The 27,162-nt window shown below is 37.9% G+C and overlaps 1 protein-coding gene across 7 annotated transcripts in view; it reads left to right on the forward strand.

Annotated features, from left to right (window-relative positions):
* MKL2 (MKL1/myocardin like 2) overlaps nucleotides 1-27,162 on the forward strand; it is a 78,036-nt gene that overhangs the window by 40,933 nt on the left and 9,941 nt on the right. For 4 of the 7 annotated variants that reach the window (XM_021411185.1, XM_021411186.1, XM_021411187.1 and 1 more), the window contains 10 exons: nucleotides 4,311-4,376; nucleotides 9,092-9,147; nucleotides 9,712-9,787; nucleotides 10,769-10,930; nucleotides 11,444-11,628; nucleotides 16,946-17,086; nucleotides 18,551-18,798; nucleotides 20,369-20,522; nucleotides 22,625-23,650; nucleotides 24,920-25,075. In XM_021411185.1, coding sequence (XP_021266860.1) covers nucleotides 4,311-4,376; nucleotides 9,092-9,147; nucleotides 9,712-9,787; nucleotides 10,769-10,930; nucleotides 11,444-11,628; nucleotides 16,946-17,086; nucleotides 18,551-18,798; nucleotides 20,369-20,522; nucleotides 22,625-23,650; nucleotides 24,920-25,075 — 2,270 coding nt within the window. The remainder of the gene's footprint in view (nucleotides 1-4,310; nucleotides 4,377-9,091; nucleotides 9,148-9,711; nucleotides 9,788-10,768; nucleotides 10,931-11,443; nucleotides 11,629-16,945; nucleotides 17,087-18,550; nucleotides 18,799-20,368; nucleotides 20,523-22,624; nucleotides 23,651-24,919; nucleotides 25,076-27,162) is intronic. The other 3 variants (XM_021411188.1, XM_021411190.1, XM_021411191.1) reach the window with 2 other exon arrangements.

Here is a 27,162-nt window from a genome sequence, read left to right on the forward strand (position 1 = left end):
TTGAAAGACTAAATGTGAGCTGGCAATGTGCGGTTGCAGCCCAGAAAGCCAACCGTATCCTGGGTTGCATCAAGAGAAGTGGCCAGCAGGACAAGGGAGGTGATTCTGCCCCTCTGCTCTGCTCTTGTGAGACCCGACCTGGAGTACTGCATCCAGTTCTGGGCCCCCAACACAAGAAGGACAAGGACATGTTGGAGCAGGTCCAGAGGAGGGCCACAGAGATGATCAGAGGGCTGGAGTACCTCCCCTATGGGGACAGGCTGAGAGAGCTGGGGCTCTTCAGCCTGGAGAAGGCTCCAGGGAGACCTTACGGTGGCCTTGCAGTACCTGAAGGTGCCTACAGGAAAGCTGGGGAGGAACTTTTTATAAGGGCAAGTAGTGACAGGATGAGCGGAAACGGTTTAAAACTGAACGAGGGTAGATTTAGACTAGATATTAGGAAGAAATTCTGTACTGTGAGAGTGGCGAGACACTGGAACAGGTTGCCCAGCGAGGCTGTGGATGCCCCCTCCCTGGAAGCGCTCAAGGCCAGGCTGGATGGGGCTGTGAGCAGCCTGGTCTAGAGGGAGGTGGCCCTGCCTACAGCAGGGGGTTGGAACGAGATGGTCTGAAAGGTCCCTTCCAACACAAACAATTCTATGATTCTAAGTTTTAATGGTAATTTATTGCCTGGGGAAAACATGGACATTGTGGAATCTCTTGGCCTGGTGCTAAAGTGTTAAACTTCAAATCATACACTGGCTTGAAAATAAAGAAGAGTTCAGCCTCCACCAGGTCAAAATGGGAGTCTGACTGACCTCTCTGTGCATGGTTTTATTCAGAAGCAGCTGGAAGACAGTTCCTTAGAGTGGCAGTGGTGTGAAGGGGGCAATCCTGCCAGATAATGTAAAGTGCAAAATGTTTGTGCTTTTAGCAACTGCGTTTGTTCAGTGGTGTTAACATAGCCCTTCTTTTGCACATAGACCTTTAAATATGAGGAATGGTATTACTGAAGTTTGCAATTTATTAACATATTTAAATCTTTTTCGGTTCTTGTCCTTAAGTTTGGAGATCCATCTTCTATGATTTTAGATGTTATATATGTTAAGTACCTGATTTTAAAAGTGTAAGAGTGAGAAGCAAACAAGCAACAAGCTGAATAGATTCACTCAGATAAGAACAATTTGTTAAACACCATGTTTGAATAAGACGTACCCTGGGGGAATTTTGTTTTATAGTACCTTGTTTCTCTTGAATCCTCCCTTCCCCGATTTCACCATTTTGTCTGGAAATGGTTATTAAAAAAAAAAAAAGAAAGTAAGAAAAAAGAAATATATACATGTATAGAGAGAACAAGTAATACAGTATAATAAACTAGTATAATGCCTCAGTAGATTTTAGATTATTTGTAAGCTGTGTCCTCCTGTCTCATCCATCCTTATTAGGTTTATATGTTACTTATATGTTACTGACTGCTGTAGAAATCTTTTGCTGAGTGGATTTCTACGTCTATATATAATAAATAAAGTCAGTTTTAGATTTAATCAATTTACATTTCCCTTATTAAAACCTTTTAATTTAGTTTCCATGACTCCCATCTTCCATATCTTTCTGGTTGTTACAGCTGCTTTTTGCGAGTCCCCATTTCCTTTCTAGCTTTTCATAAAATAAATTCTTAGTTCCCTTCCTTCACACCTGCTACAAGTTCATCTTCAGTATAGTGATACAATTCTGTATATAATGTGTATCTACTAAACCGTAGGGCTGAGTCTCTCTGACTACAGTGACATTACTGCCTGTACAATGACCATCAGCTCTGACACTCAGTCCTGTAAGCTGACTTCTGTCTAGATGGAGCCATCCAACTCGTACACATATTGCCACCTCCTCCTTAGAAAAGTCTCAGCTGCTTTATTTTTGTCTCCATTTGACTAAAGGCATCTTAAATCTCTATGTCTTTCACTGATGCATAAATGCAGGATTTTTTTTCCTGGTTTGTTTGCTTTGGAAAAGCAAAATCAATTTTCAGCTTTTCAACTTTTAAAACTAATACATTAGTTTTTTAATTCACAGCGACTTCTGTTTAGACACTTTATTTTCTTTAGTCACACATTTAATTGCTCAACATTTAAATGACAACAACAAAAATTGGATGCCAAACTTTTTTTTTCCTTCTTTTTTTTTTCATCCAACTTTATTTCTGTTTAACTTCCTTGCTTTGATCAAATCGGAATCTTCAATGATTATTTTCTGGTTGCATCTTCGAGTCATCATTTCTTTGGTATTCTCCCTGCAGTGCTTCCCTATTAGTCATGCTGCAGGCTGTCCTTCCCTGGCTATGTAACATATAAGTTCTTGATATTTATTTATTAAGTGAATGTTCTATGTCATTTATATCTTTCTTTCAGTGCTCCGGTCCAGATACACATGGCTCAGCTTCAGAAGCACCATATGTAATTTGCTTTGTGATGTCCAGTGTAGATTAACTGGTGATGGGTAGACAAGTAGTGTTATGAGACACAATAAGTATTTGCTACACATATTTTTGCTAAAAAATGCTAAAAATTCACGTGTATGCACATGCAGTTTATGTTCAGCTACACACTCACTGCTTTTCTCATCCTTCTGCTGTAGTACATTGCATACTATCTTCTCAGACTTGCACATTGTTGAGGATATGGATGAGTTTTTACTCCTTCCACAAAGCTTAAGTCAAGTTTCTGATTGTGACTGAAGCCACAAATCATGGATAGAATACACTCATGAATTATATAGCAGAGTTTCCCATCATCTATGTTTGGAATTAATTTTTTTTTTTGGTTAAAGAATTTGTTTAAATTGTTTGGAAAATAAGAGATAAGATGCCTACATACTTAGGTTTATTTTTTGCTGAATAGATTTACTTTCTTTCTTTTTCTCCCTCTGCCATTTCCTTTATCACTTCCACCAATCAGTCATGGCCAGGCAACATTCATTTCAAGAACTGACGGAAATTCTATCAACCACAAATACAAGTAACACATCCTGGGGTATGTTTTTGCAGTGTTGATGCTTCAGTGGTGTAGGACTATGTTTTTGTTTGTTTGCTTGTTTGTTTTTCAGAGAAGTTGCGTACATCTCAAGCAAACTACTTAACACATACTTTGAAGAGATACAAGGGAATATAGAGTAAAATTATTGACGCAGTTATTTAGCTTGCTTGTATCAGCAAACTGTAGTGTGAGGCTTTTCTGATTTTTTCTCCCACAAACTTGCCAATGAAAAATGAAAATGCAATAACCATTAAATGCTGAGGCGGTAGGATGTGTTTAGACTGCTCAGTCCACCCATACGACCTAGCAGTAAGCATCTGTGTTAGTGTAGTAGAATGCCAAATAGAAGTTTGCTCCCTTTCATATGAAGATGGAAAAACCTTTGTCTGAGAATCATGCCAATGTCCGGATCTGGGGAAGGCAGGTCTAGGTCTGCTGTTCTTCCATGTAATCTCATCTCTGCTCTTTGTAATTCTTGTGTAACAATATTGTAAACTCTGAATAGAACTGCTGTGGCACAGCCCTGTAATGTTTGTATTTAAATTCTCAGTGTTTTAGTCACGTAAGAAACTAATGTCCTTGTTGTCAGCATTTGCCTTGCTATTCCCGGTAGTAATGCTTAAGCCAGAGGAGTATCCTTCCTGTACTGCAGAACAGGAAATAAGCTGGTTCCTTTTAAATTCCGAAAACAATGAAGTTTGTCCTTTGCCTAATTTTTAGAAATTACATTCATTTTGATGTTCTGGACAGTGAATTAGTTTGTTTAGCTTCCTTGTGAAATACAATGGAAACAGCGTGTCATAACCAAACATCCATAATAAACTATTAAGACAGAATTTGAGAATGTAAGTATTACATATTTAATGTATTTTTTCTTGACCGAGCATCCTGACCATCTCTCGAGCAAAAGATGGAATTTCACATTACGTTAACAGCTATACATATTTAAGAAATAGTGAAGCACCATGACAAATTGATACAGGTACAAGGGAAAATGAACTATAAAAAAACCTACTTTTTTTTCTCTGAGTTCTTTATGATGTATGTGCGAAACAGTCCTTTTATCAGATGTGACCAATTAACAGCAAAATCCACTGTAAAAGAGGATTTGGATTGCTCCAAATTACGTTCCTAGCAGTTGATCCTTAATGATGCCCATCTTAGAGGTTACTGTCAGGTCCAAATGTATATAGCAAAAATATTTCTAAAATTGAAGTACTCGACATCTTTTGAAAGTTTGTCTTGAACTTTTAAGAGGGATGTTATGCTTACATTTGAATGGTTGTTTTCTTTTGTCAGTACTTCAGCTGAGGCTACAGCAAAGACGGACACGAGAACAGTTGGTGGACCAGGGCATCATGCCACGTAAGACTTGCTTTATTTCCAGTAATTTTTATTACTATAATGTATTAATTATGAACTCATAGGTAAAATAATGAAGATCAGGACTTCTCTGAGAATCATTAAAAATAACTTTATCATTTGAAAAGACTAGTGGGATCCTTTTGCTAATCTAAATGAGGAAGAAGTAAATTCATCATGCTTACCTAATGTTTCAGTTAAAATAGCCATTGTGGTGAAAATGCAAACTTTTTACATGGGTAGATAGTGATAGGACAAAGGGAAACAGTTTTAAAGAAAAGGAAGGGAGATTTAGATTAGATGTCAGGTGGAAGTTCTTTACAGAGGGAGTGGTGAGGTGCTGGCACAGGCTGCCCAGAGAGGTTGTGGGTGCTCCATCCCTGGAGGTGTTCATGACCAGGTTGGATGGAGCCCTGGGCAGACTGGTCTGGTGCTTGACTTAACTGTTGGCAACCCTGCCTGTGACAGAGGAGTTGGAACTCAACGATCTTTGAGGTCTCTTCCAACCCAAGCCATTCTATGATTCCATGAAATAAATTTTATAAATGACTGAACGTCGATATCAAAGCCAGCAGTCTTCTAAGAGTAGGATGGTAAGTGTTGCCAGACCAAACCAAAGGACACACAGAAGTTATAACTTGGGCATGAACAGACGTCTTCTGTGTTAAATCTGTGTTAAATCTTGCATGATCGTGGCTGTAATGTTACAGGACATGACTTTGGCTGGGCATTGTACAGTGGGTGATACTCAAAAGCTTCTGTGCCTTGCTTCTTCCCATCACTGCATATGAATACATTTCCGGGAATATGCGAAGAGGCTTTATTTGTTCTGGGGTTGGTTTTGTTTTTTGCTCCCATTTACTGTGCTAATTGTTTTCTATTATTGCTTCTAACTGGCCTCAGAACGAGAGGTACACAAAAAACATTGAGAATCCACCAGTAGACAGTGTGGGTTGAGGCTGGACTCCAGATAATAGCACCAAGCTGTAGAAAACTTTCAGCTGCGCAAAGTGATTTTTCTTGTAGAAGAAAGTATTAGTATATATATATTACAAATAGTTCAGTGTGCACTGGTGAATTCTAGCTTTAAAAATTCTAGCTTGAAAGCCCAGTGTCTTAAAGCTAATCTCTTCCTGACAGTTTCCAAATACTCATCAGGCTTTGGATTGCTTTGCTAAAGCATCTTCACCTTCTCAGGTCTATAGTGTTGATTATCTGTAGCAACAGAATATGTTTCTTTTTAAGTTAAACCTGAAAAAGAGTTTCCACGTTGTCAAGAAGTCATTAAAGATTTTGTTTTGTGGGATGTTGTCTCTGTTAAATGTGTGGCAAACAAAGTGCCATCTCACTTCCTTTCAACAATAAGTCTATACTTGATATTATTTCTAGCTGACTAGTGGCACTTCTCTGTTTAGTGGCTAACAATGAGGACTTCTGTACACTCCAATGAGAACTGTATCCCATCATCCAATTCATATTGCAGAATATATATTTCTATATATAACATTTCTATACTGCCTTAGTGTATATATATATATGTGCATACATTACTAGATGGACAGATGCACACTATATGTACAGCCAACCAGGTGCCATACTTGCAAGTTTTTCAAGCTTCACATGAAGTGTAAGGAGGAGCTTGGGTTCCGTCATCACCTGTTTCATGGTGGAAGCTTTCTCTAATTCTTTGCTGGCATTCTCCTGTGTGGGCATAAGAGCTGTACCGAGGCCTGTCGTTTGTACCCCTGAAGACTTCTCATGTGGTCTGTCCAGAGATAAATTGTTCAGACAGTCTCATGTGATGATTGTTTCTTTTCTTCTTCCCTGGCTGTTTCACAAAGTTCAAGAACTCCTAGGCCCATAGAGTTGCCACAAAGGCTTCTAGTAGAGGCAGTGCGTATTTGTCATCGGGGAAGTTATCTCCAGCTCTTCAGTGTGAGAAGCCTTGCTTGCACTCGATAGCGTACTTTATGGTATACCAGGCATGCATCTTCTCTTGCGACTAGTACAGCAGTAGCGCTATCTTTTTTTGCTGGGGTGACAAAAAGAATTCAGTTTTTTTTGTGTGCGTCATGATAAGTCTCATTGGATTTCAGAGTCATTCCAGCTGGATTGGCCTCTTCTTCCTTCCACTTTCAGTTCTGGTAGAAATTGTCTTCACACTCAGTAACCAAGGGGCAACTGTCCACCAACATTCACAAAATACAGTTTGCTCACTTAGCTCAGAAAGTTTAACTCATTCTGGAGCTTATCAAAGGAGTGATGACTCCTGCAAAATTCTTCCTCTTCCTATAGAAAGAAATACAAGAGGCCAGCATACCTGGAAGACCAAAGGAGACTGTAAAGGTTTCTAGTAATGGGTGGCAAGATCTCTGCTTTAATCAGGAGAGTCTAGCTCTGAATGTAGAACGTGCTTGTCTTGTGCATTCCATCAGAAAGGAGTAGAGGGCTCAGCACCAAGAGAACAGAACCATTTTATACCCATCCAGTTTCTTCTGCTCTGATCACGACAGAGAAATCTACAATTGCTTTGCACCCCAAATAATCTTTGACAAAGGATCAAAAGATTGACAGCCTCTAAAAAAAAAGTGGGGACCTTCCTATTGGTCTTCCTTCAGTTTCACCTAGAGAATTAACCGGCTTTGTTCTCCAGTTAAAAATTCAAGTTACCACTTTTTTACATTTTCCCCAAATAACAGCCTCAGTTGTACACTACAGTTAATGATTAAGTCATAAAGACTCCATCAAAGTGTATGCCCCTGTTTAAGACCAAAAACTGTGGTGAGTCTTGAATCAAACTATGTGGTAGAATACATTAGAAAATAGGTACTTCTGGCTTCCTGCTCGCTTTCGTCCTTGATGGTAGTTCTTCTGGTTGCTATTAATTCTGCTTCAAGAGGAGAAATTTATGTATTTATGACTCATTCCAGTTAATGTCCTCCAGACTCTGTCCTAACATAATGTTGGTGTTACACTGTAACCAGGAAATAAGCTTTCCAACTTTCTTCTCAAAGCCTCCTGTTTTTAGGGCAGACTATACTTCACACTCTCAGTGTCAGGACAGCTTCGTAAATCTTTCGCTGGCCCAGATTCTTTTAGAACTGTTTGTATTCACTGCTGAGAAATCCAGGATTTGGGCTTTTTTTTTTTTTTTTATGCAGCTGATGTTAAAACAAATAGCAAGCTGCATGCAGACTGTCCTCACAGAGCTTCAGTCAGAATACAGTCTGCCGGAGCTGAAGTGATTTCTGTCACTGTCATAGGACTGCTTCTGCTCACGGGCTGCCTGCACTTGCAGCTGTACCAGCACAGAACACTCAGCATGTGCTGAGTATTGATGCCGTGTTTCATTGACCAGAGCCAATCACTGTTCACATGAAGGACACTGAAATCCTCCACCCTGCTGGAGGGTTTTATTGCTTATTTATTTACTGTTCCTCACTTGCTATGACATATGCTTACCCACATAGAAAAAGATCATTTGCTATAACTGTTAACTCCCTGCCCCCCCAGCTTTTCTCCTTTCCCTCCAAGTTCTTGCATGTACAGCCCTGTGATGGAGAGCAATTCAGTACCAGGATGTGCACTCCAACTGTTCTGCTAAGCAGCAAGAAGAGAGAGAGTTTGCCTTCTGTGGATAATATTACTCATAAGTGAGCTTTCTTTGTCTCTGTGGTAGATGTCTGGACTGCAAAGAAGCTGTGGATTTAAATCACAGCAAGGAAGAGTCAAACGTGTATGTGGCTATATCTTGCCTGAAAACATCTCTCTGAAAGTTTTGAAAGACAGTCCTGATGGCTGTATCAGCAGTATCTACCAAAGTGGATTATGTGTTTGTGACAGAGAAGAGCTAGGTGATTCCTGGAGGTCTTTTCCAGTTGTACCATTCCAGTGATTTACCTGTCTTTTTTTTATGACGTGCAGATGGGCTTTCTGCTGCTGTTGCATGATTTTCACACTAGGCGAGTAGGCTTTCTGAATATTAACTGTCTCCTTGAATATTGCTTTGAATTGACACATAACATGGGATCATTCTATTTTCTAATCCGAACATATGAGGCTTATACAAAATTCTTGAAAAATCAGCATAAATAGTTATTAAAGGACAGTTCATCTCTTCCTAGTAACAGCAAGGATAACATAGGTATATATGAATAGTAATGCAGAATCATATAATCACCAAGGTGGGAAAAGACCTCCAAGATCATCGGTCCAACCACCCACATATCACCAGTATTTCCTCACTAAACCATGTCCCTCAGTACGACATCTAAACGTTTCTGAAACACCTCCAGGGATGGTGATTCCACCACACCATCCACACCCGCTCTAGTGCCTGGCTGCTCCCTCAGAGAAGTGACCATTCTTTTGGAGAAGAATAGTGGAATAAATGAAATTATTTTGGCATTTTATGTCCTATCTCATAAATTCTCTGCTGTGGAACAGTTTTAGTTAACAGTCCCTAATATACTTAGTGAAAAAGTTAACTGTTTTGTAGTGATACCTGTTATAATCATATATTCCATGTATTCTCTATAGGAGTGAAATTCATCTGTGTTAAATAGAAATTAATAGAACTGGCATGAGTCAAATGTAAGCCTGGTCAGATGCAAACTCTGCCCTAAGGTAGTATTAAACACCCAAACACATACAGTGACTAGGATATTTCTTTTGTAAATCACTTCTCATCAACTTAACTTTTACTTTTCCCTTCACAGCTTTGAAAAGTCCCGCTGCATTCCATGAGCAGATAAAGAGCCTGGAGCGAGCCAGGGTAAACCACTTTGTGTAAACTTGCCATTAACATCTCAAAATGAACAGTCAGTTGTTTATGATACTGAATTTTCCAATTGAAAAAAAAATCTGACCATTACAGTAATAATATGGGCTTGTATCTTAAAAGAATCTGTTAAAATAATATGTTGGCGTAAAATCTAAGGAAGTTTCTTAATCCTTCCTAAACCAAGCATGTATGTGGGATTATGCGTGGTCATATTGTAACACATATGCCCCTGTAGCCTAAGGAAAAAATACTTGGATTAAATTATGCTTGTGTTATATTTCTGTAGCAAATATCTTATCTATACTACTGTAATTTAGCATTGCACTAAGGGATCAACTCCAGAAACATTCCTAATTTGTTTTGGGAAGATAGAAATTCATTAATACAGCTTGACTGAAAAAAACAAAAACAAAGCAAAGCAAAACCCTCTCTAATAGCCCTGTTGTAACAATGATGTCCACTGATCTGAATGCAACTGCAAATATTCATTGTTGGACATGAGTGAATTACTTTTTGCTTTTTCAAAGTTAATGATAATTCTTCATTTCTTTAAAGACTGAAAATTTTTTGAAGCACAAGATCCGCAGCAGACCAGATCGGTCTGAGCTTGTCAGAATGCACATCCTTGAAGGTACGTACGTGGCTCTTCAGCTGCTGTTAGAAGGACCTCCTGTTACACACTCAGCTGTCTAACTGAATGATGTGAATTATTTCTAAATGTCTATATATTTCTCTGCTTTTAATGCGTCTTTAATACATACAGCTGTGGCCGTGAAAGTATTCTTAACTGTGCGTTTGTTGGCAAGTGCATATTGCTTTTATTCCCTAATGGTAATTATACCATGGTGTACATACTTATAAATATGACTTCAGTTTCTACTCATTACCCTAAAACAATTGGCAGTTCTATACATTTTTCCTTCCCAAAACCCAAATCTGTTATAAACTTGACTTTTACCTTGACATGTTATTTTGCTTGTTGCTCAGGTCATTTGAAACAGTAAACTGTTTTATGAATGAGTCCGTATTACTGTGCTTCATCATAATCTTATCGGTTACAGAAATTACTAAATAACCACAATCCAAGTCAGTTTAATGTTCATTAGTCTCCAAAACATGCATTTGGTCTGGATAGAGAAAGCACCAGAGCGGAGTCTCTGTGTTGATAGACCATCTCCATATTGACAAAATATCTCCAGATTTTCATGAAATACAATTTTGAAAATTGTCTAGTTGAAAAATCACTTATCAGTTAAACCTTTACCATAGCTTACACTCACTGCTAAATATTAAAGCAGCAAATGCTATCTTTAGATTTTAATTAGTATTGGCTATTTTATATTTCTTGCTTTATTCTTGGACGTTATACAAATGTTTACAAAAGTATTATTGCTTTTTAAAAAGAGGTTATATATATTTATTTTATTTTTTAGAAAGCATAAGCATGGGGATGGAAAGTATCTTTTCATATCACCTTAATACTAGATTGAGAGTTTTCAAAATAATACTTGTATGCTTTTGATGTAAGTAGAATGGTTAAATGAGACGATGTGAGTTCTCTTGAAACTGGAGAAAAGATTGAATAGAATATTTAAATCAACATATCTTTTAGAGACCTTTGCAGAGCCTTCATTGCAAGCCACTCAGATGAAACTGAAGAGAGCTCGCTTGGCAGATGATCTGAATGAGAAGATTGCGCAGAGGCCTGGCCCTATGGAACTGGTAGAAAAAAATATTCTGCCTGTAGATTCCAGTGTTAAAGAGGCAATTATAGGCAAGTAGAAGAGCTACAGCATATATCAAGTCTTAAGAGTAAAGTTCACTAGAAGAAAACATAAAGTTTACTAGTTCTTATTCTTTCAGCTTCTGACACCTAAGTTCTGTCATCATTTAACTGAATATAGTTACCCAATTTTTGTTCAAAGCCACGCTAGAAATACAAGACCGTAATACTCCACCTGAAAATATTTATTTCTTAAAAAAAATTCTTACAATATAATAAACACGAAGCCATTAATCAGTCTCATAGCTGTAGATGTGCACTGCAAATATAATATGTTGAACATATCTTTTCATCTTCTGCTATATACTCAGTTTTATAGATGCCTGTAATATCATCTATATGGCTATCATTATATCATAAATGCAATAAATACTTAACATACAGTGTGTTCAGACTCTCCTGAAAAGTGGTCAGTTTCCAGCAACTAATTCTGCCACCAGTGTCTAAAATTAATTTGCATATCTAAAAAAAATTCTTTTGCTTGTTTCTTTATAAACATTCTAGCAGTTGGACAAGAGAGTTACCCTCAAGCTTTGGATGACTACTCATTTGATGAAGACAGCAGTGATGCTTTATCACCAGATCAGCCAGCCAGCCAAGAATCCCAAGGTTCAGCTGCTTCCCCTGGTGAGCCTAAAACAAGTGACTCACCATCACCAATAACACCAAATGCTACTACTTCAACACAGGTACAGTTCTAAAATACTGAAGCAAAATCTCCACAGTGTATTTTTGGTACTGCAGAAATGGGGCATAGTTTCACATGATATTAATATCTTTGCTGTTGCTAAGAGTTGGCTGGGACTCCATTTTCTGTTAAGAACTATAGACTGTAGTCCTTGGTGGCTGTTGGCAGTGATGAAATTCCCATGGCCATAGATTCACTGAAATTCATTATGGCCAGTAGAACAACTGCTGCTTTCCAAGAAGTTGTTTAGAAGGCCATATCCATGGTTTACTATGGCTGTTATTAATTACTTAATGTCTGTCTTCATTCTGGGCAAGTTCTTTTCTTTTATCTAGATTTCTGCTTGTCCTCCTGTGAAATTTCTTGTTTGGTAGAGAAAGACACAAATTAAAGGCTTCAGAGGAGGGAAAGGCCACAGAGCTGTCATATGTTGTCTGACAGCGACTTGTTAACAATCAACAAAGTCCACAAACAAGCTACGTTTTTATGCTTGTCCTTACTATTAAGCATACTTTTGGGAAATGCCTTTATTTATGTATTTAAACTGCCAGAGGATGTGTAGCAAAGCCAGGGCTCCGCAGAGGGGAACTATGCTGCAGTTTTTAAAATAAGACAAAACAAAAGATAAGACAGAACTGAATATTGAGTTCTTACTTTATAAAGTAATGTAAAATTAGACAGCTATATATGAGATTAATATTGCCTGTTCTCCCAAGACGTTAGTGTCCAGTTGTTTTAATGGCCATAGACAGGTTGATACTGTCCTGTATTTACTTATTACTGCAGTAATTCAAAAAGTATTGCAAAGTTCATGCTCAAAAAACAATGCCAGACACAGTGTACTGCACATCTGTTCTATTTCATTGTTCCGTATCATAAAAAATGAGATATTAATTGAGTTTCATATCAAGAGAATGTAATTTGTGCTAAAGAAACTGAAAACAAACCACATGAATTGAGATTCCTAAGAGCTAGATTCCAAATGGAGAGCTAAATAAAAATACTCAGAGCAATACATGCCAGAAGCTTTTCAAGTAGGAAGCATAAGATAGATACGTGATTGCACCAACAAAACAACAGAGCACTTGAAGCTGACTGGAAAGGCACTTCAAAAGAACTTCAATCCTCTGCTTATGGATTTGATAACGTATTACAGCCACTTCTGTGTACAGATCTAAAATGCAAAGCTGCTCCTCTGCAGAATAAAACCGATGCTTACTTCATTGTTCCACATGAAATAAAGAAAAAGAGCCAGCATGCCTCTGCAGGTTGTGTCTGGGAAACTGATCATTCTTCTAATTTCCTCTGACAAATTTTGCATTTTATTGCAACAGAAAGTACAAAGAATATTTTGAAAACAATGAAGTGCAGCCAGTGTTCTTTTCAAAGTTTCCTCCTCCACGCATTTTCAAGCCTCAGAGGAAGTAATGTAACTTTGGGAACCTTCAGCTCACATTTACACGTGATCCAAAATTTGATTTCACCTGATGTATTTGCGTCTGGTAAGGATGAGGTGCTTTGCCACAACAGTTCTGATGGCACTGAACAGTTATCATCAAAGCAGTTATCTTCAAAACAGCTGAATTTTGTTTGAATAACTATTTTCATAATATATTCACTGCAGCTTGTTGACCTGGTAAATGCTTGTTTGCATTTAGAAGAAAAGATCCAGAAGTATCATCTGTAACTGGAAGTAAAGATCTGTTCATATGAAGGAATCTTTACATTACTTTGTGAAGTAATCAAGTGAAGAAGCTGAGACCTGTTAATTTAGTTTCTTGAAACTAAAATTTAAAAGCATAACAGGTAAACGACTTACATGGTCAATTGGCTCGTCTGGCACTTGCAGTAAAATGAGCAAGTCTGTAAAAAGTCTTGTATTTCATGTAGTTAAAATCCTTTGTAGTTCAAGATAATTAATGTAAGGAAAAATTAATACAAGCTATGGCAAGGAGATTATTTAACACCATGAGTTTCAAGCAACTGAGATTGTTTTTTGAAAGATACTGACTTTTCCAATTTAAATGGTTTTATTGTGTTGTCTTTATGCAACTGTTCCTATAAAGGGTCGCTAAGCATTTTGAATTCGTGTTACTGTCATGTTCTTTAAGTTCAAGAAGGATCAAAATGACAAATTATGAAAGATTATGTAATGAATAAGCCTAGGTAGCAAATATTTTAAATTATTTTTAGTTGAGACTTTATAAAAAAGAAATTTAAGAACTACTGAAAATCATGAGAATATTAATATTCTCCTGTTGACGTTAGTGTGGTACATGATAGATACTTTGACTAAAAGACCAGCTGGGTGCTTTTCTAAATAATACTGCTATACCTTGAATAGACTTTTTAAACATGACATCAAAAGTGGTACAATGTGATGAGTTACAGCATTCACACACCTTTCTTAAAGGATTAGTCCTTCTAAAGTCTCCTGCCATTTCTTATCCGAGTCCAACAAATAACAGATACTGTGTAGATAATGGCTGTTTTCCAAAGCAAACACTTTGAAAGCTGGTTATAAAAACAGAGGTATTTATATCTTTAGCCTGCCTCTCAAACAACAAGACAGACACGTGTGCAGTGTTTCATTGACTAAGCATAGCATACTGAATCTTACCATTCAGTAAAGCAGTATCAGAAGCTTTTCCCATGGATGCCTGTGCTGCATGTTTCTTTTCACCCAGTTACAAAGAAACAGAGGTGGTTTCTTCCAAATACCCTGTACTGTACATGGAACTCTCTGTGGTTCAGTAACATAAATTTTGAAATAATCTAAAATCAGACATCCCAGAGACACCGCCTTTAAGAAAGGAGGGGAAAATATTGTCAGAAAATAAAAGTTCCTTACAGAGTAAAAACTGCCAGGAGTTTAGCTGATCGAGATCTTGGAAAATATTATTTTGCTAAAAAAATGAAAAGGAAAAGAAGGATCAAAACCGTTATGCAGTTTAAATAGCTTATGAATGCTAAGTAGCCAATTCACAGCCGGCAGTTGGAGTTTCTTAAACAAGAGAAATGCAACTATCTCATTCTGTTAGGACAAATCCAGTATGGTATTAAATGCTAGCAGAACAGAAAGAATGCTTTCAGCACAGGAAGAGTGGATATGACAGAGTTGAGCTCAGTGAAATTTTACTATTATGTAAGAACACATTTTGGAATTTTCTGGCAGGAATAGTGGTGGCAGGAAAATAATAATTTTAAAAAATCCTAAGCCTTTATGGAAATTGGAACACTTATAGATGAAATGATACACACACTGCTTGGAACAGCAAGGGAGCAAACTCACTAAAGTGCAGGCTACTGAATTATACCTACTCGGTAACATCATAGTGCTGCACGCATACATGCATGCAGAAGAAAAGCACCTCCTTAGCAAATGCTATTGAAGATTATTTCTTCAAGTTATGGGGCTGAACTAGTGCTGTGTGCTCATTCTGAAAAAAAGAAGTTCATTCTCCTATGTTGATGTTTGACCTTCATGAAAGATGAGAGTAGCAATCTGAGGGGTAAGATTCTCTGTGTGTGGACAAGATTCTGACTGCACACAGAAAACTGTGAAGGCCTCAACTCTGTAAATAATAGTGTTTTTTCTAAATATGGTGTTTTTCTGTAACCTCAGTAGGCTGCTTCAAGTATAGGTGCAGTGTACTAGGGTCAAATTTTAATGTGACATTACAAATGTTGCTTCAGGCAAATCAGTTACAAACAGTGGTAAACCTGAAAACGATTGGTAACAGTGCATTTCATTCTTTCTTTAGTAATCTTTAACCTCGCTCTCCTTTTATTTAAAATCAGAAAAATCATATAATTAATAAAATTCTTCACGTATTTCCATATAAAAAAACTGTAGGAACTTTTTACATTCTTAAAATCTGTAACTGTGGTAGTAGAAGCCTTCATGTGTGAAAGTTTGGTAGCAGTGTCACAGAAAGAAACCTGACAGAAGCTTTTCCTTTAATTCTTGCCTTAAAGACAAGATTTCTGTTTTTATTGTTACAGTGCTAGGAACAAAGGTACTCCCGTGATAGCTGTCATTTCTTGAAGAATTTTGCAATTATAAGGTTAAGAACTATGTAGGTTGCTTCAAAAGTAATGCCTCCTATTTATTTCCGTGGAAACTACAAGCAACACAGAGAGCACAATAACACTATTTGATAGGGCAAATTCTCAGCTACACTGTTTTTCAACGTGGTCACCACCATCAGCTACACATTTTTGCCAGCGATGAACAAGAGCACTTCATTTCATGGTGTGACAGCTGTACATGGCCATCTGGAACATGGTGTGCCTTTCATTGCTGAAATGCACCCCCCCCCTCACTGTGCTGACATCCACTGTTTGGTCTCCATCAGTACACACAAGTGTCGATGAATGTCAGTGGGGGCCATTTTTTCCAAGTGAGGGAAGAATTCCATTCTACCCCTTTCCTTCAAAGGCACTTCCACATCAGGCGCCATTCTGTCAGAGTGCCCCTCTGCTGCCATCTGCCACACGGCACCAACATGTCACGGAATGGTGGTGGGAAGCTTCAGCCTCTGCTGCCATCCCACCAGCATCCGCCTCTGAGGTCGTGGGCTGACATCATAAAATAGGAGGCATTACTTTTGGAGCAGCCTTCTTATGTTAGGTGTGGTTTTGGTAAAGCGTTCCTGATTTGAATGGATGAGGTTACTTCTGAAGGTACTTCCAACTTTTTTTTAATGCATTTGTAAGAATGATAGGGTAGGAATTTCAAACCGGAAAAAAAAGTGTTTTCATGACACTTCCTTTCTGTTTGTTTTTCACATATGTTGAAGGAGAAAAGACTTCTGCAAAGCAAGCCGCAATGTAAGCGTTATCTGTACAATGCCCTTTCTGAGGGCTTCTTTTATGTTTTATAAATCCTTTTTGATTATCATTATTTTACTTGCAAAAAATATAAACAATTCTAATTAAGTAAAAAATTATAGATGTACAAATATTTATTATATTCTATTAAAAATGATATTAAAATCAATTGCTGGTTTGTCTTAGTGAGACTAGAAGTAAATCCTCTATGTAAAAACAGATTTTGGATACATTTACATGCAGTAATTAAAATACGAACTGAGAAGTCAAGGTAAGAAACCAGTTTCTGATTTGCTGTATTTGAAGTGTCCCAGAATGTGTGTTTAGAGCACACTTGTGTACGTATATATGGAAGAGTCCTCTTCTTGCCATTTCTTCTAAAACTGTTTTGTGGATTGTCTTAACCGCTTCACATGTTTTCAATTATTCGGATGCTGTGGATGTTCTTAATGTTTCTCTTTTTCCTTATATTTTTTTAATACTAGTATCCACCTTTAACCTCTCCAGTTCCTGAATTCCTCAAAACTCCTCCTACAATCGAACAGCACGTTACACGTTCTACTGCTACAGCCACCATGACCACAAGTACTGTATCTGCAGCAAAGCCTGGGCCAACATTAGTAAAGGTAGATAGCTGAAATAATGGCATCTGAAGACTGTTCTTAATCTGTTTTGTTTTTCAGTGGCTACATTCAATGCAGAAATACATTAGTAGTGTTACAGTATCTGTAACCAATAACAACTACTTTTACTGTTCAGAGCATGCTTTGCTGTTGACTGAAGGCTGTGATATGCTGAGGTCAACTGTTAACACTTGTAAGGACTGGCTGATTATTTCAGGAGGTTCTTATAGTATAGCTGAACAAAGTATTGAAGCAGAGTGATGCACTACATTGCTACTGAATTTTTAAAAAATACATAGAGAAATAATAAGGTTAGATTTTTTCAATATTGATTTTCTTTTTTCTACCGGAGAAATTAATCTTCTAATCTAGCTTTGTATGGGGAATAATTTAATAGGAACAGACGCAACTGCATTCATAATCTACCTAGAGCCAAACGAGTTAACAGCATTCCTCCTTTTTCACAAATATTTTCGTAGCTTGTTTATCCTATGAGAATAAAGCACTTAAGTTACTGTATCCTTGTATTTGAAGATCAGAAAAGCACACTCAGTTCTGTCTTCTACACTGCCTTATCCGGCAGCATGGAAGACTTTTACAAATACAATGTGAGAAGGGTTTGTGTTGGAAAACATGTGTCTCGTTTTAGCTCTGTAATGATTTCATATACGTAGACTTCTACCTAACTACATGAAAATAATTTTCAGAGGATGACCTCTAATAGTCAATTCCTAGTACAAATTTGGCTATATCTAGTGAAACCTTGTACCAACTTACCTCATTGCAGGACCTTAATGACAAATTCAGATATTCCCCCCAAAACAGGCTACCTGTGTAGTAATTGTGCATGGATCAACACAGGATTTCTGCTTTGATGCCTTCTGTATGACTAGGTAACTGCCTTCAACTTTTCACTCAAAATAATTTCAAAGAGCTTTTAAAGGAAGAGCATTTTACCATACATACACATATTGCTGACAAAAGCGGTGCTGAAAGCTCCACTAGAGTAATCCTGGACTTCATAGAACTGTCTGTCTGTGATTTTAATCTAGATCTGTAAGTACTTCTGACCTGCGGGTGTTCACAGATGGAGATTAAGTTATTATCTTTTACATGTATGAATGCTAAGTGGATTTGAACTTCGCTCCTTCAGAAGAATGTCTCTTTATAATGACGAGTCATGACTAGCAGAATCCTTTAGCTTCATTTGTGCCGTCTACTAATTAAATATTCACAAACTATAATTTCTGATGGCCCCTTCTCAAGCACAAGTATAAAATAGCTAGAGTATGTTACCTTTTCAGGGATGATGCACAGTCATTTTGAGTGGGATTGCAGGGACAATTGTATTCAGCAGCTCTCTTTGCAGTAAATACATTGCTGTATACGTTATCTTTGTGTCTTGTGTAACTGCTCATAAACACAATGTCTCTTATAGTTGCTTCAATATTTTCCATCCATAATTAGCAAAGCCACCCAAAGAACCCAACTGATAAGCATCGGAGTAAGAAATGTAAGGAACCTAAACCAAGGGTGAAAAAACTGAAGTATCATCAATATATTCCACCTGATCAGAAAGGTGAGAAGAACGAGCCACAGATGGACTCAAACTATGCTCGTTTGCTACAACAGCAGCAACTGTTCTTGCAGCTGCAGATCCTGAGCCAACAGCAACAACACTACAACTACCAGACAATTCTGCCTGCACCGCTGAAGTATGTGAAGCTTTGTTTGTGTTTCCTAAGTATCATTTAGAGACGTATATGCATCAGCTGTAGACTTTGTGCCTTAGAAGTAAATGTGTTTTTCAAAAGTTAGAGACAGATGGAACCTGAGAAAACTTGAATGGCAACGTGCATTAGTGTGGGTATTATTTAACCTCAACAAAGTAACGAGATAGTTCTCAAAATACTTCCAATGTCTGATAAGCTTATAACAAGTCCTGTTTATTTTCAGTTTGATGTGGAAGTAGATTCTTCTGCCTGTCAGATGCTTTTTTTTCCAGCCAGAGGCATATATGAAACTCAAAACATGTATATGAAAGCAAGAAAGTTTTATCACCATTTGAACTCAAATATGGTTAAGGTAGGCAGAGCAGAAGAGAAACACGCAGACAGCAGCTTTTACAAAGATGCGTACTGTCTTGCTGTTTTTATTGTCCTTTTACATCAGTTCAACTTCTGCCATTTGCAAGTGAAAAGAAAGTCAGAAAGTCTTTTTAACTATGTAAAATGCATATGTTTATAGCCTCATCTCTAGTGCTTCTATGAACTCTTCAGCACTTTTAACAATGAGAAGTGTACTTTGTTTTATAGATAGAAGCAGTCAGAAAAATTAAGTCTTTAAAAGAGTTGCTAGCAGCCTTTAGCAGAAGGAGGAGCTGGCTGACTGCAGAGTTTCATTCTCTCTAAGACCATCATTCTTTTTCTAGAATTGCTTTCAGTGTAACATGCCACAGTCACCCAACCCTAAATTCAAGTGGCTTTCAACTGTTTTTTTTTTTCAAATGAGCTTTCACCAAGTTATTTTTCCTCCACAAGTGAGGCTAGAAAAGTAAAAGGATACCATCTGTGGTTATATTTATAATTACCATGTATCCTAACATTTCGACTAGAGATGTTTCTGCCTGCTTACCCACGCTTCTTATGTTCTGTTTTCTGACATTTCAGAAATGTTTCTTCATAAATCACGTGAACGAAATAAAGAGCTGATTTATGGTACTTAGTGTAAATGGTGGCATTTTAAAAATTTTTAACAATTATTTTGAGATCCTGATATGAGATTGTTTTTTATGAGAGTACTGCTGACTCAAAGTATGTCATCTTCAGAGTAAAGTGCCTTTGCATTGTTCCTTATTGTATGTGGACACTGGACTTGCATGTAGGGTTGAAACGTACATTTCACCATTGTGCATTTTTTTTCTGACATCAAATAAAAAAGTAATTGAGTGCCCTAGTTAATGATGAATTTGTATAAACTGTTTCTGCATTCCATAATACCCTTAAGGGATACTATGACAATAATAAAAACTGTGAGGAATAAATATGTACACATAATGACAAATAAAATAGCAATACAGTATTCTCTGTACATTTTCTTCTCTGTGCTGTTTTATTAAAAATACTTCAATGTCTCGCTACGTATGTATTTTTAAAAAATCACTTTATTAAGTTTATAGAATCACAGCTTCTTGACTGAAAACAACGTAAAATTGATGCATTATATATTACGTATGTCGTATATTTAGCACTCACATTATTGTCTCATTTTTCTCATCCCTTGAAGGCCACTGAGTGACAAACAGAATAGCAATGGGAATGCGCCACTAAATACTTTGAACAACAACACACCAACATCAGCTGCGAACTCAACCAGACAGAACAGTAATGTTCCTAACCGGAAACCAGGACCTCTGCCTTCAAGCTTGGATGACTTGAAGGTAACAAAGAGAGATTTTTCCATTCCTAAACATCAGTAGAGGTCATGAAATCCAAACAGTTACTGACAAGAATAAGTCTGGATATTATTTACCAAGGAAAAGCGTATTTTTCTTTTAACTGTTCAGCAAAGAGTAGTGAAGATTTTATACACAGCTCTTTTGGACCTAAAGTATTTGTTTTGTCCACATAAGCATGTGTTATAACAATGACATTTATTTCCCAGATAATTAGATGAGGACAAAGAATTTCAGACATTGTACAAGTATGCAGTGTGATACCTTTTATAAACTGTGAGGTGTACTTCATGTGAAATTTCTACCCTAACAGATTTTAACACTAGAACAGCAATTTCTTCATGATAGTTTTAGTATTTCATTTAAGAGGTTTAGTTAAGGAATAAAAATTAAAACATGCCCTAATAATTACATATTCAGAGAGGTCAGTGCCCTGAAGTCTTCAGAGAAATAACACTACTAAGGAGATTCTTTCATCGGAGCTCAGCACGTCATCTGAAAATGAAACACTAAATTTCATAAAAGCTACGAACTACGAACTAAACGCTTTTTAAATTCTGATGTGAATGTATGTCATATGATTCTTCCTTCAGAAGAACATTAACAGGAATTAATACTATCAAGGATATACTGAAAATGAAGATACTTGTGGGGGTTTTTTGGTTAAGATACTTCTCAGTAGCAGCGACACAGAGGAACTAGACTCGCGGAGGAGTGGGGACATCTAGTGGGGAATTCAGGTGTTTCTCTCTACCAAGGTGCTGGGTTTTTGATAGGTGTTTTTTGAACTTGAAAGAGGAAAAGATGAGGTTTCTGAAGACCGGATTCTCAGGACAGTAATATATTTGCATATGTTAAAGCTAGTCATTTCATATGAAATAAGTCTACATGACGCAATTCGAAGTACAGTATTTGAAATAACTTTTTGAACCTTTCAAGTTATGAACTGTCAAGTTACTAAGACATTTCAGTTAATATCTGAAGATTTGCTTTGTGGTAATTAAAGTTCTTGTCTTACTTTTTCTGCATAATGTATTCTCACTAATGTGATAACATTTGCTGTACCTGCTGGTTCTGTTTTCAACACCGAATCATCTACATTGGTTCTGATAAGAATTTAGAAAAGTGCTGTTGAAAATGTTGAAATGTTACACTTGCTTAAGTCTTCCAGGGATACCAGATGGGGATGGACTGAGGCAGAGGAAGGGTTGATTATCTTTGTTAGGAGGACAGTTAGTTAAAACCGCTGTGGTTCTTAGAAATTTGCAATGTACGTGGATTTCCATGACTTCTTGTCGTTTATTAATCTTGAAGACTTATACTTGAAAATTGTACACCAGCAAAGTACTGAAGTACAGTTAGATGGGTTGCATGTGTACCATAAACAGCAGTGCGTGTTCTTTTTAAAGTGATAATCTGCAGCACGTAATTCATTTACACTCAACACATTTGCACTCTACTTTGTAAGCATACTGGAAAATTGAGGAAATTTTTCTACCAAAAGTTAGATCAATTTTGACTGCTTATACTTTTTATACTTGTGCAAGAAACCCAGATGGCACATAGCTGTATTTTTCAATTGATAATTAGAAAGAGAGTCTTTTGTGTTTGATGTGTCAATTGAACCATCTAACTGACCTGATAAATTTCTGATAAAACACATCTGTCTGTCTTGGTAGCATAACAAAGGGGTTCAGCATGCCAGTATTCAAAGGTTTTATTTGCACTGTTGCCACATTCTACAGCTTTTCTTCAGAAGATTTTAGCCCACAGTTGAAGCTGTACTTTCATTTTCAAATTTTTAGTAGGTATGAAAATTCCCCCATTAACTCCACAACTATTCATTGTACAGCAGCTGAACGCTACGAAGGTTTTGGCCATTTAACCAGTGCAAATAAGTTGCTGGTAATGGAAATGTACTCACAGATTCTGCATGCTTGCATGCTCTTAGAGCCCAGAGAAGTAAATAACTAGTGAAAATGTTGAAAAATGTATTTTTTCTCACTGAAACATAACAAGGTAAAATGTATACTTATTAATATATGAGTTATTTTTTTGGTTTACTCTCATACTTTACTTTATCTCAGGTAGCAGAGCTTAAAATGGAGTTGAAATTGAGGGGATTACCAGTGTCTGGAACAAAAACAGATCTTATTGAGCGTCTGAAACCCTACCAAGATCTTAATAACAATGGAGTAACTACTTGCAGCTCTGTGACAGTCACTACTTCTACTGGAGCCACAGGTAACACAGGGGAAATGGCTGTGGCATTTCCTGTTGCAACACTAAATAAAACAGTGGCTAATACAGTATCCAGCTTTCCTCCAGAAAAAACAACTACTGGACCTGGCTGCAAAGTAGTAAATACTGAAAACATTAGCTCTCCTTTGCCTATCTCTCCCTCCCCTTCAGAACAATCTAATCTAAGCACTGATGATACTGGTATGGCAGATACTTTCACAGAAATGATGACCATGGTGTCACCATCCCAGTTCTTAAGTACTTCACCACTAAGAACAAATACAAGTGATGATAATCAGAATCGCAGTAGTGGAAACATCTCAAGCATGGAGTTTGATGTAGCAGAAAAGGACCGCAAGCTTCAAGAAAAAGAAAAACAGATTGAAGAGCTCAAAAGGAAACTGGAACAAGAGCAGAAACTTGTGGAAGTACTGAAAATGCAACTTGAGGTTGAAAAAAGGGGACAACAGCAACAGTCTCAGACTTCTGGTAACTCAGCTGCTTTGGAACAGAAGCAATTCAGTACTGCTGTCAAAGATGAAAACGCTCTTACTGATTGCTCAAGCACGAGTCAGTCTGTATCTGTAGCTGGTCATTCTTTAGGACAATCAGTATACACCAGTGGACATAATCCAGTTGCCAAAAAGGCAGTTATCATCAAGCAGGAGATACCTGTGGCCAAAGCTGACCCTCAGAATGCAATTTCTCAATTTTATGTTAATCCACAGAGGCAACCACAAACTGCAGTTGTTGCCCAACCTCAAGCTTTACTGACTACCCAAGGAACTGCACAGCTGCTCCTTCCACTATCTATCCAGGGACCGAATTCTACCACTTCAGTGCAGCTACCGGTTGGAAATATAAAGCTACAGGTATGGATGTTCTCATTTTTCACCATAAAAACACATGTCAATATTTGCTTAACTTAATGTAGACTGTATATGTATTCCCTCTGTGCACAGCTGTTTTAGATATATATAGCACCAAATAACAAACTCCACCACTGTAGCTCAAAAATAAACAAACAAACACCAGCTTAAAACCCAGCATTTTAATTCAAGGTATGCCTGTTTTAAAAATACATGTTCAAACTTCTTTGTGTTCTGGTGGCTCATTACATCAAAAAATACGAACACTAGGTTGCAGCGCTCCAGAGGAGTTATGAAAAGAAACCATGTTTACACAAATAATATTTCCAGGTTGATCATAATGTAATATCACTGTGAATAAATGCAGCATAAAGCAGAATAGGATATAAATGTGGAGCTGCAAGAGAAATCTGACCAGGTTGAATATAGTCTTGATCTGTGGTAGAATTAAACATATACTTCCCAGGGCAGTGCTATTGCTTGCTATTGCTTGCTAGCTGGATGAAATCACCTACCGCTCTCAAGGTTACAGAGCTAGCAAAGCACTGTTTCAGTTCCAGTGTGTGCTTGGTGTTATGGCATATTATGGGTTTGGGCTTTGGTGCTAGTGTGTGTGCAGTCACATTTAGTAGCGCTTATGAGGACAGTAAAGTTCTGATGGGGTTGGAGCCTACCATCTGCAGTGTAAGAGCTACTCCGGTAGCTACCCACCCACACAGATCTCTGTCTAAATTGTTCTGGAATCCTGATAGAATTCTGTAAAAACCATAAGCAGCTTTTTCTGGTATTTCACTTCACTGATACTGCAGAAAGTTTTCTTAACTTCCAACTCAAACTATCTTTCCTGAGGTTAGGTGCAGCTTGCCTTTAAAAACTATGGTGATCTTCTTAAAACAACTTTTTTTACGTGCTAGAAATCTTGTCACGTTGCTTCATCAGTTTTGTCATTCAGGTTACTTAAACCCACTTTTTTCAGTTTTTTCTTATTGGTCGTGCTCTCTTTATCTCCTGCTATTTTCATTGCTCACTACTGGGCCCCCTCCAGTCTGTGTTCATTGTTCTTAAACTGCAGTGCCAAAATAAACGGCACCGTACAGCTGGAGCCTACCAGTACCAGAGAGAATAAAAATATTCTCTCCTGTTCACAGCTCACATTGATACCTCTTGGAATTCGTGCTATAGCTATTCTGCATAACCTATGCATCAGATTTCTACATAATGTAATCTACTGTGAGATATGAATAATGTAAATATTTTATCTTCATCCTTTAGGCTCAATCACAAGCTGGAATACAGACCCCATCACAAATACCTGCTCCTATTCCTTCCTCTGGCCTGGTCCAGACAGCACCAAAGATGCATACTCCTCAATCAAAACAAAATACCATCACGCAGCACGCACTTGGTCAGACCCAACAAATCAGAAAGGTTTGTGGATAGCAGTAAGCATTAAGAGATGTACTGTTGTGTATTCTAATTCTAGGCAGCGCGTCTACAAACTTTTGTGTGTCATATGACTCACTCTCTTTTCAGCGTTTTAGTCCATGCAGGGCTACTTTTTCAGCTGCAAATAAATATGGAAGGCAAAAGACTTTTTTTTTGTCTTAATGGTACTCTCGAAACACACTCCATTCTTTCTCATGGCACAAGTGGTATACCAGCTATTCCAGTCAGTTTCTCCTGTTTTCCACCATCCCAAAATGGAAGATTCTTGTAGGCATTTCTTCCGAGAAAGCTTCTACCTATGACTGCAGATATTCATGCATTTCTTCAAGTTCCTTTCAGTGCTCCTTGATTTCATCCTTACTGATGAAGAAAGCTATAGACTCAAGATACTAGGGACAGCAGTTCAAAGAGTCAAAACCCCACCACACTTCAGATAATTCTCTTACTGAGGAATGCAAGGAGTGATGCAGAGAGATCCTTCTCTTCCTCTGTACGAAAAACTATCAGTTCTGAAATTTCTCATTCCAAAACAGATGTGCATGAGCACTGGATGCACAACGCAGTCATGTTCACTCGGTGACTGATAACAGCACTAACCACCTCAAAAGAAAGGGCTTTCTCTTCCTTTGAGCCTCATCCATGGTTTTGCTTCTTCATCAGTGCTATGGTCTCTAAGGCTCCAGTCACTTAGGAAAATAAGGTTTTCCAGTTTGTCCCAAGGAAAGGATAATTTAGAAACAGTTAAAATTTCAAAATGAGACGATAATTTTGATAAGTTACATAACTGCCATTCTCTCTCGAGACAGCTCGCTAGAGTAGAGGGGAACATGATTAAATGAGCATCGTCACCCTCCAAACTGCCTGTTCAAGCTGTTCAATTTCCTGGGCATTAAGGTTATCCTACTGAAGTCAAAACTGTTGTGATTTGGTATGGTGCTAATCTTATCCTGTTAATTGGAAGGCTCCCACACAGAAATTTTCCAGTCACCCTTAGGCATGTACTTGTGCCAGAGGCTTGCAGTTTGCTTCCTTTGCTGTCAAGAACTTCCCAGAAATGATGACAGGAGATAACCTTCATGCTACATGTGGCTGCCCTGGAGCTGAGCAGCCTGCTTATCCTAGCTGGTTTTCTCCCACAGCCATCTTTTACATAAAAATACCACCAGTGTAATTACAGTTCTTTTTTTTAACATCAGAATGTAAAACACTAATGCATTACAATAGATCACGACAGCCTTCATGCATTCAGCATTAGTTCTACCTGTCTGCTGTTTGCATTCATGAGTCTTAGATATTTCAGCAGGCACGTTGACCCATTACTGCTAGTGAGCTGCAAGTAATGCTGTTTATTAATTTAACACTTTTTAGTGAAGTTAGTCTTCCTAATAATGATCATCTCCATTAATAGTTGTTTTCCAGAACTAGTTTCTCTTGAATCCTTCCAGACTTTCTCAGGCAGCTCAGATTTATATGCAAACCAGCTGATGATTGCACCTAGTTTCTGCTACACACGTGAGGTGTCTCTTTGCATTCTAGCTTCCGAGTGGCCCTTGTTTTTCAGTTCGTTCAGTAATAAGGAAACATCTCCACAGCTGTTCAGCTCAGCTGCAGGCAGCTGTAAAATACAGCAGTTTTCACACAGATGATCCTGATGGCTAACAAACTGCATTAATCCCTCTCACAGTAGACCTTTTTTGGCGTTAAAACTCTACTCCACAAACCTTATCCTAGCTTTATCTCTATCCCTTACCTAGGATTTTATCTCACTTTTGTCGTTAAGGTATCTGTGTGATACTGAATTAAAAAGAGCAGCTTTATGCACTCAGATTGCCTCATACAAAAGGGCTGGAGGGCATGTCCTGTGGGGAGAGGCTGAGGTTGTCCAGTTTGGAGAAGAGGAGGCTGAGGGGCGAACCTCATTGGTCTCCGCAACTTCCTGAGGAGGGGGAGTGCCTGGGAACCGGCGATAGAACATGAGGGAATGGCACAGAGCAGCACCTGGGGATGTTCAGACTGGACATAAGGAAAAATGTCTAGACCATGGAGGTAGTCACACACTGAAACAGGCT

This window comes from Numida meleagris, chromosome 13 (genome assembly GCF_002078875.1).
Source record: "Numida meleagris isolate 19003 breed g44 Domestic line chromosome 13, NumMel1.0, whole genome shotgun sequence".
NCBI classification, from domain to species: domain Eukaryota; kingdom Metazoa; phylum Chordata; class Aves; order Galliformes; family Numididae; genus Numida; species Numida meleagris.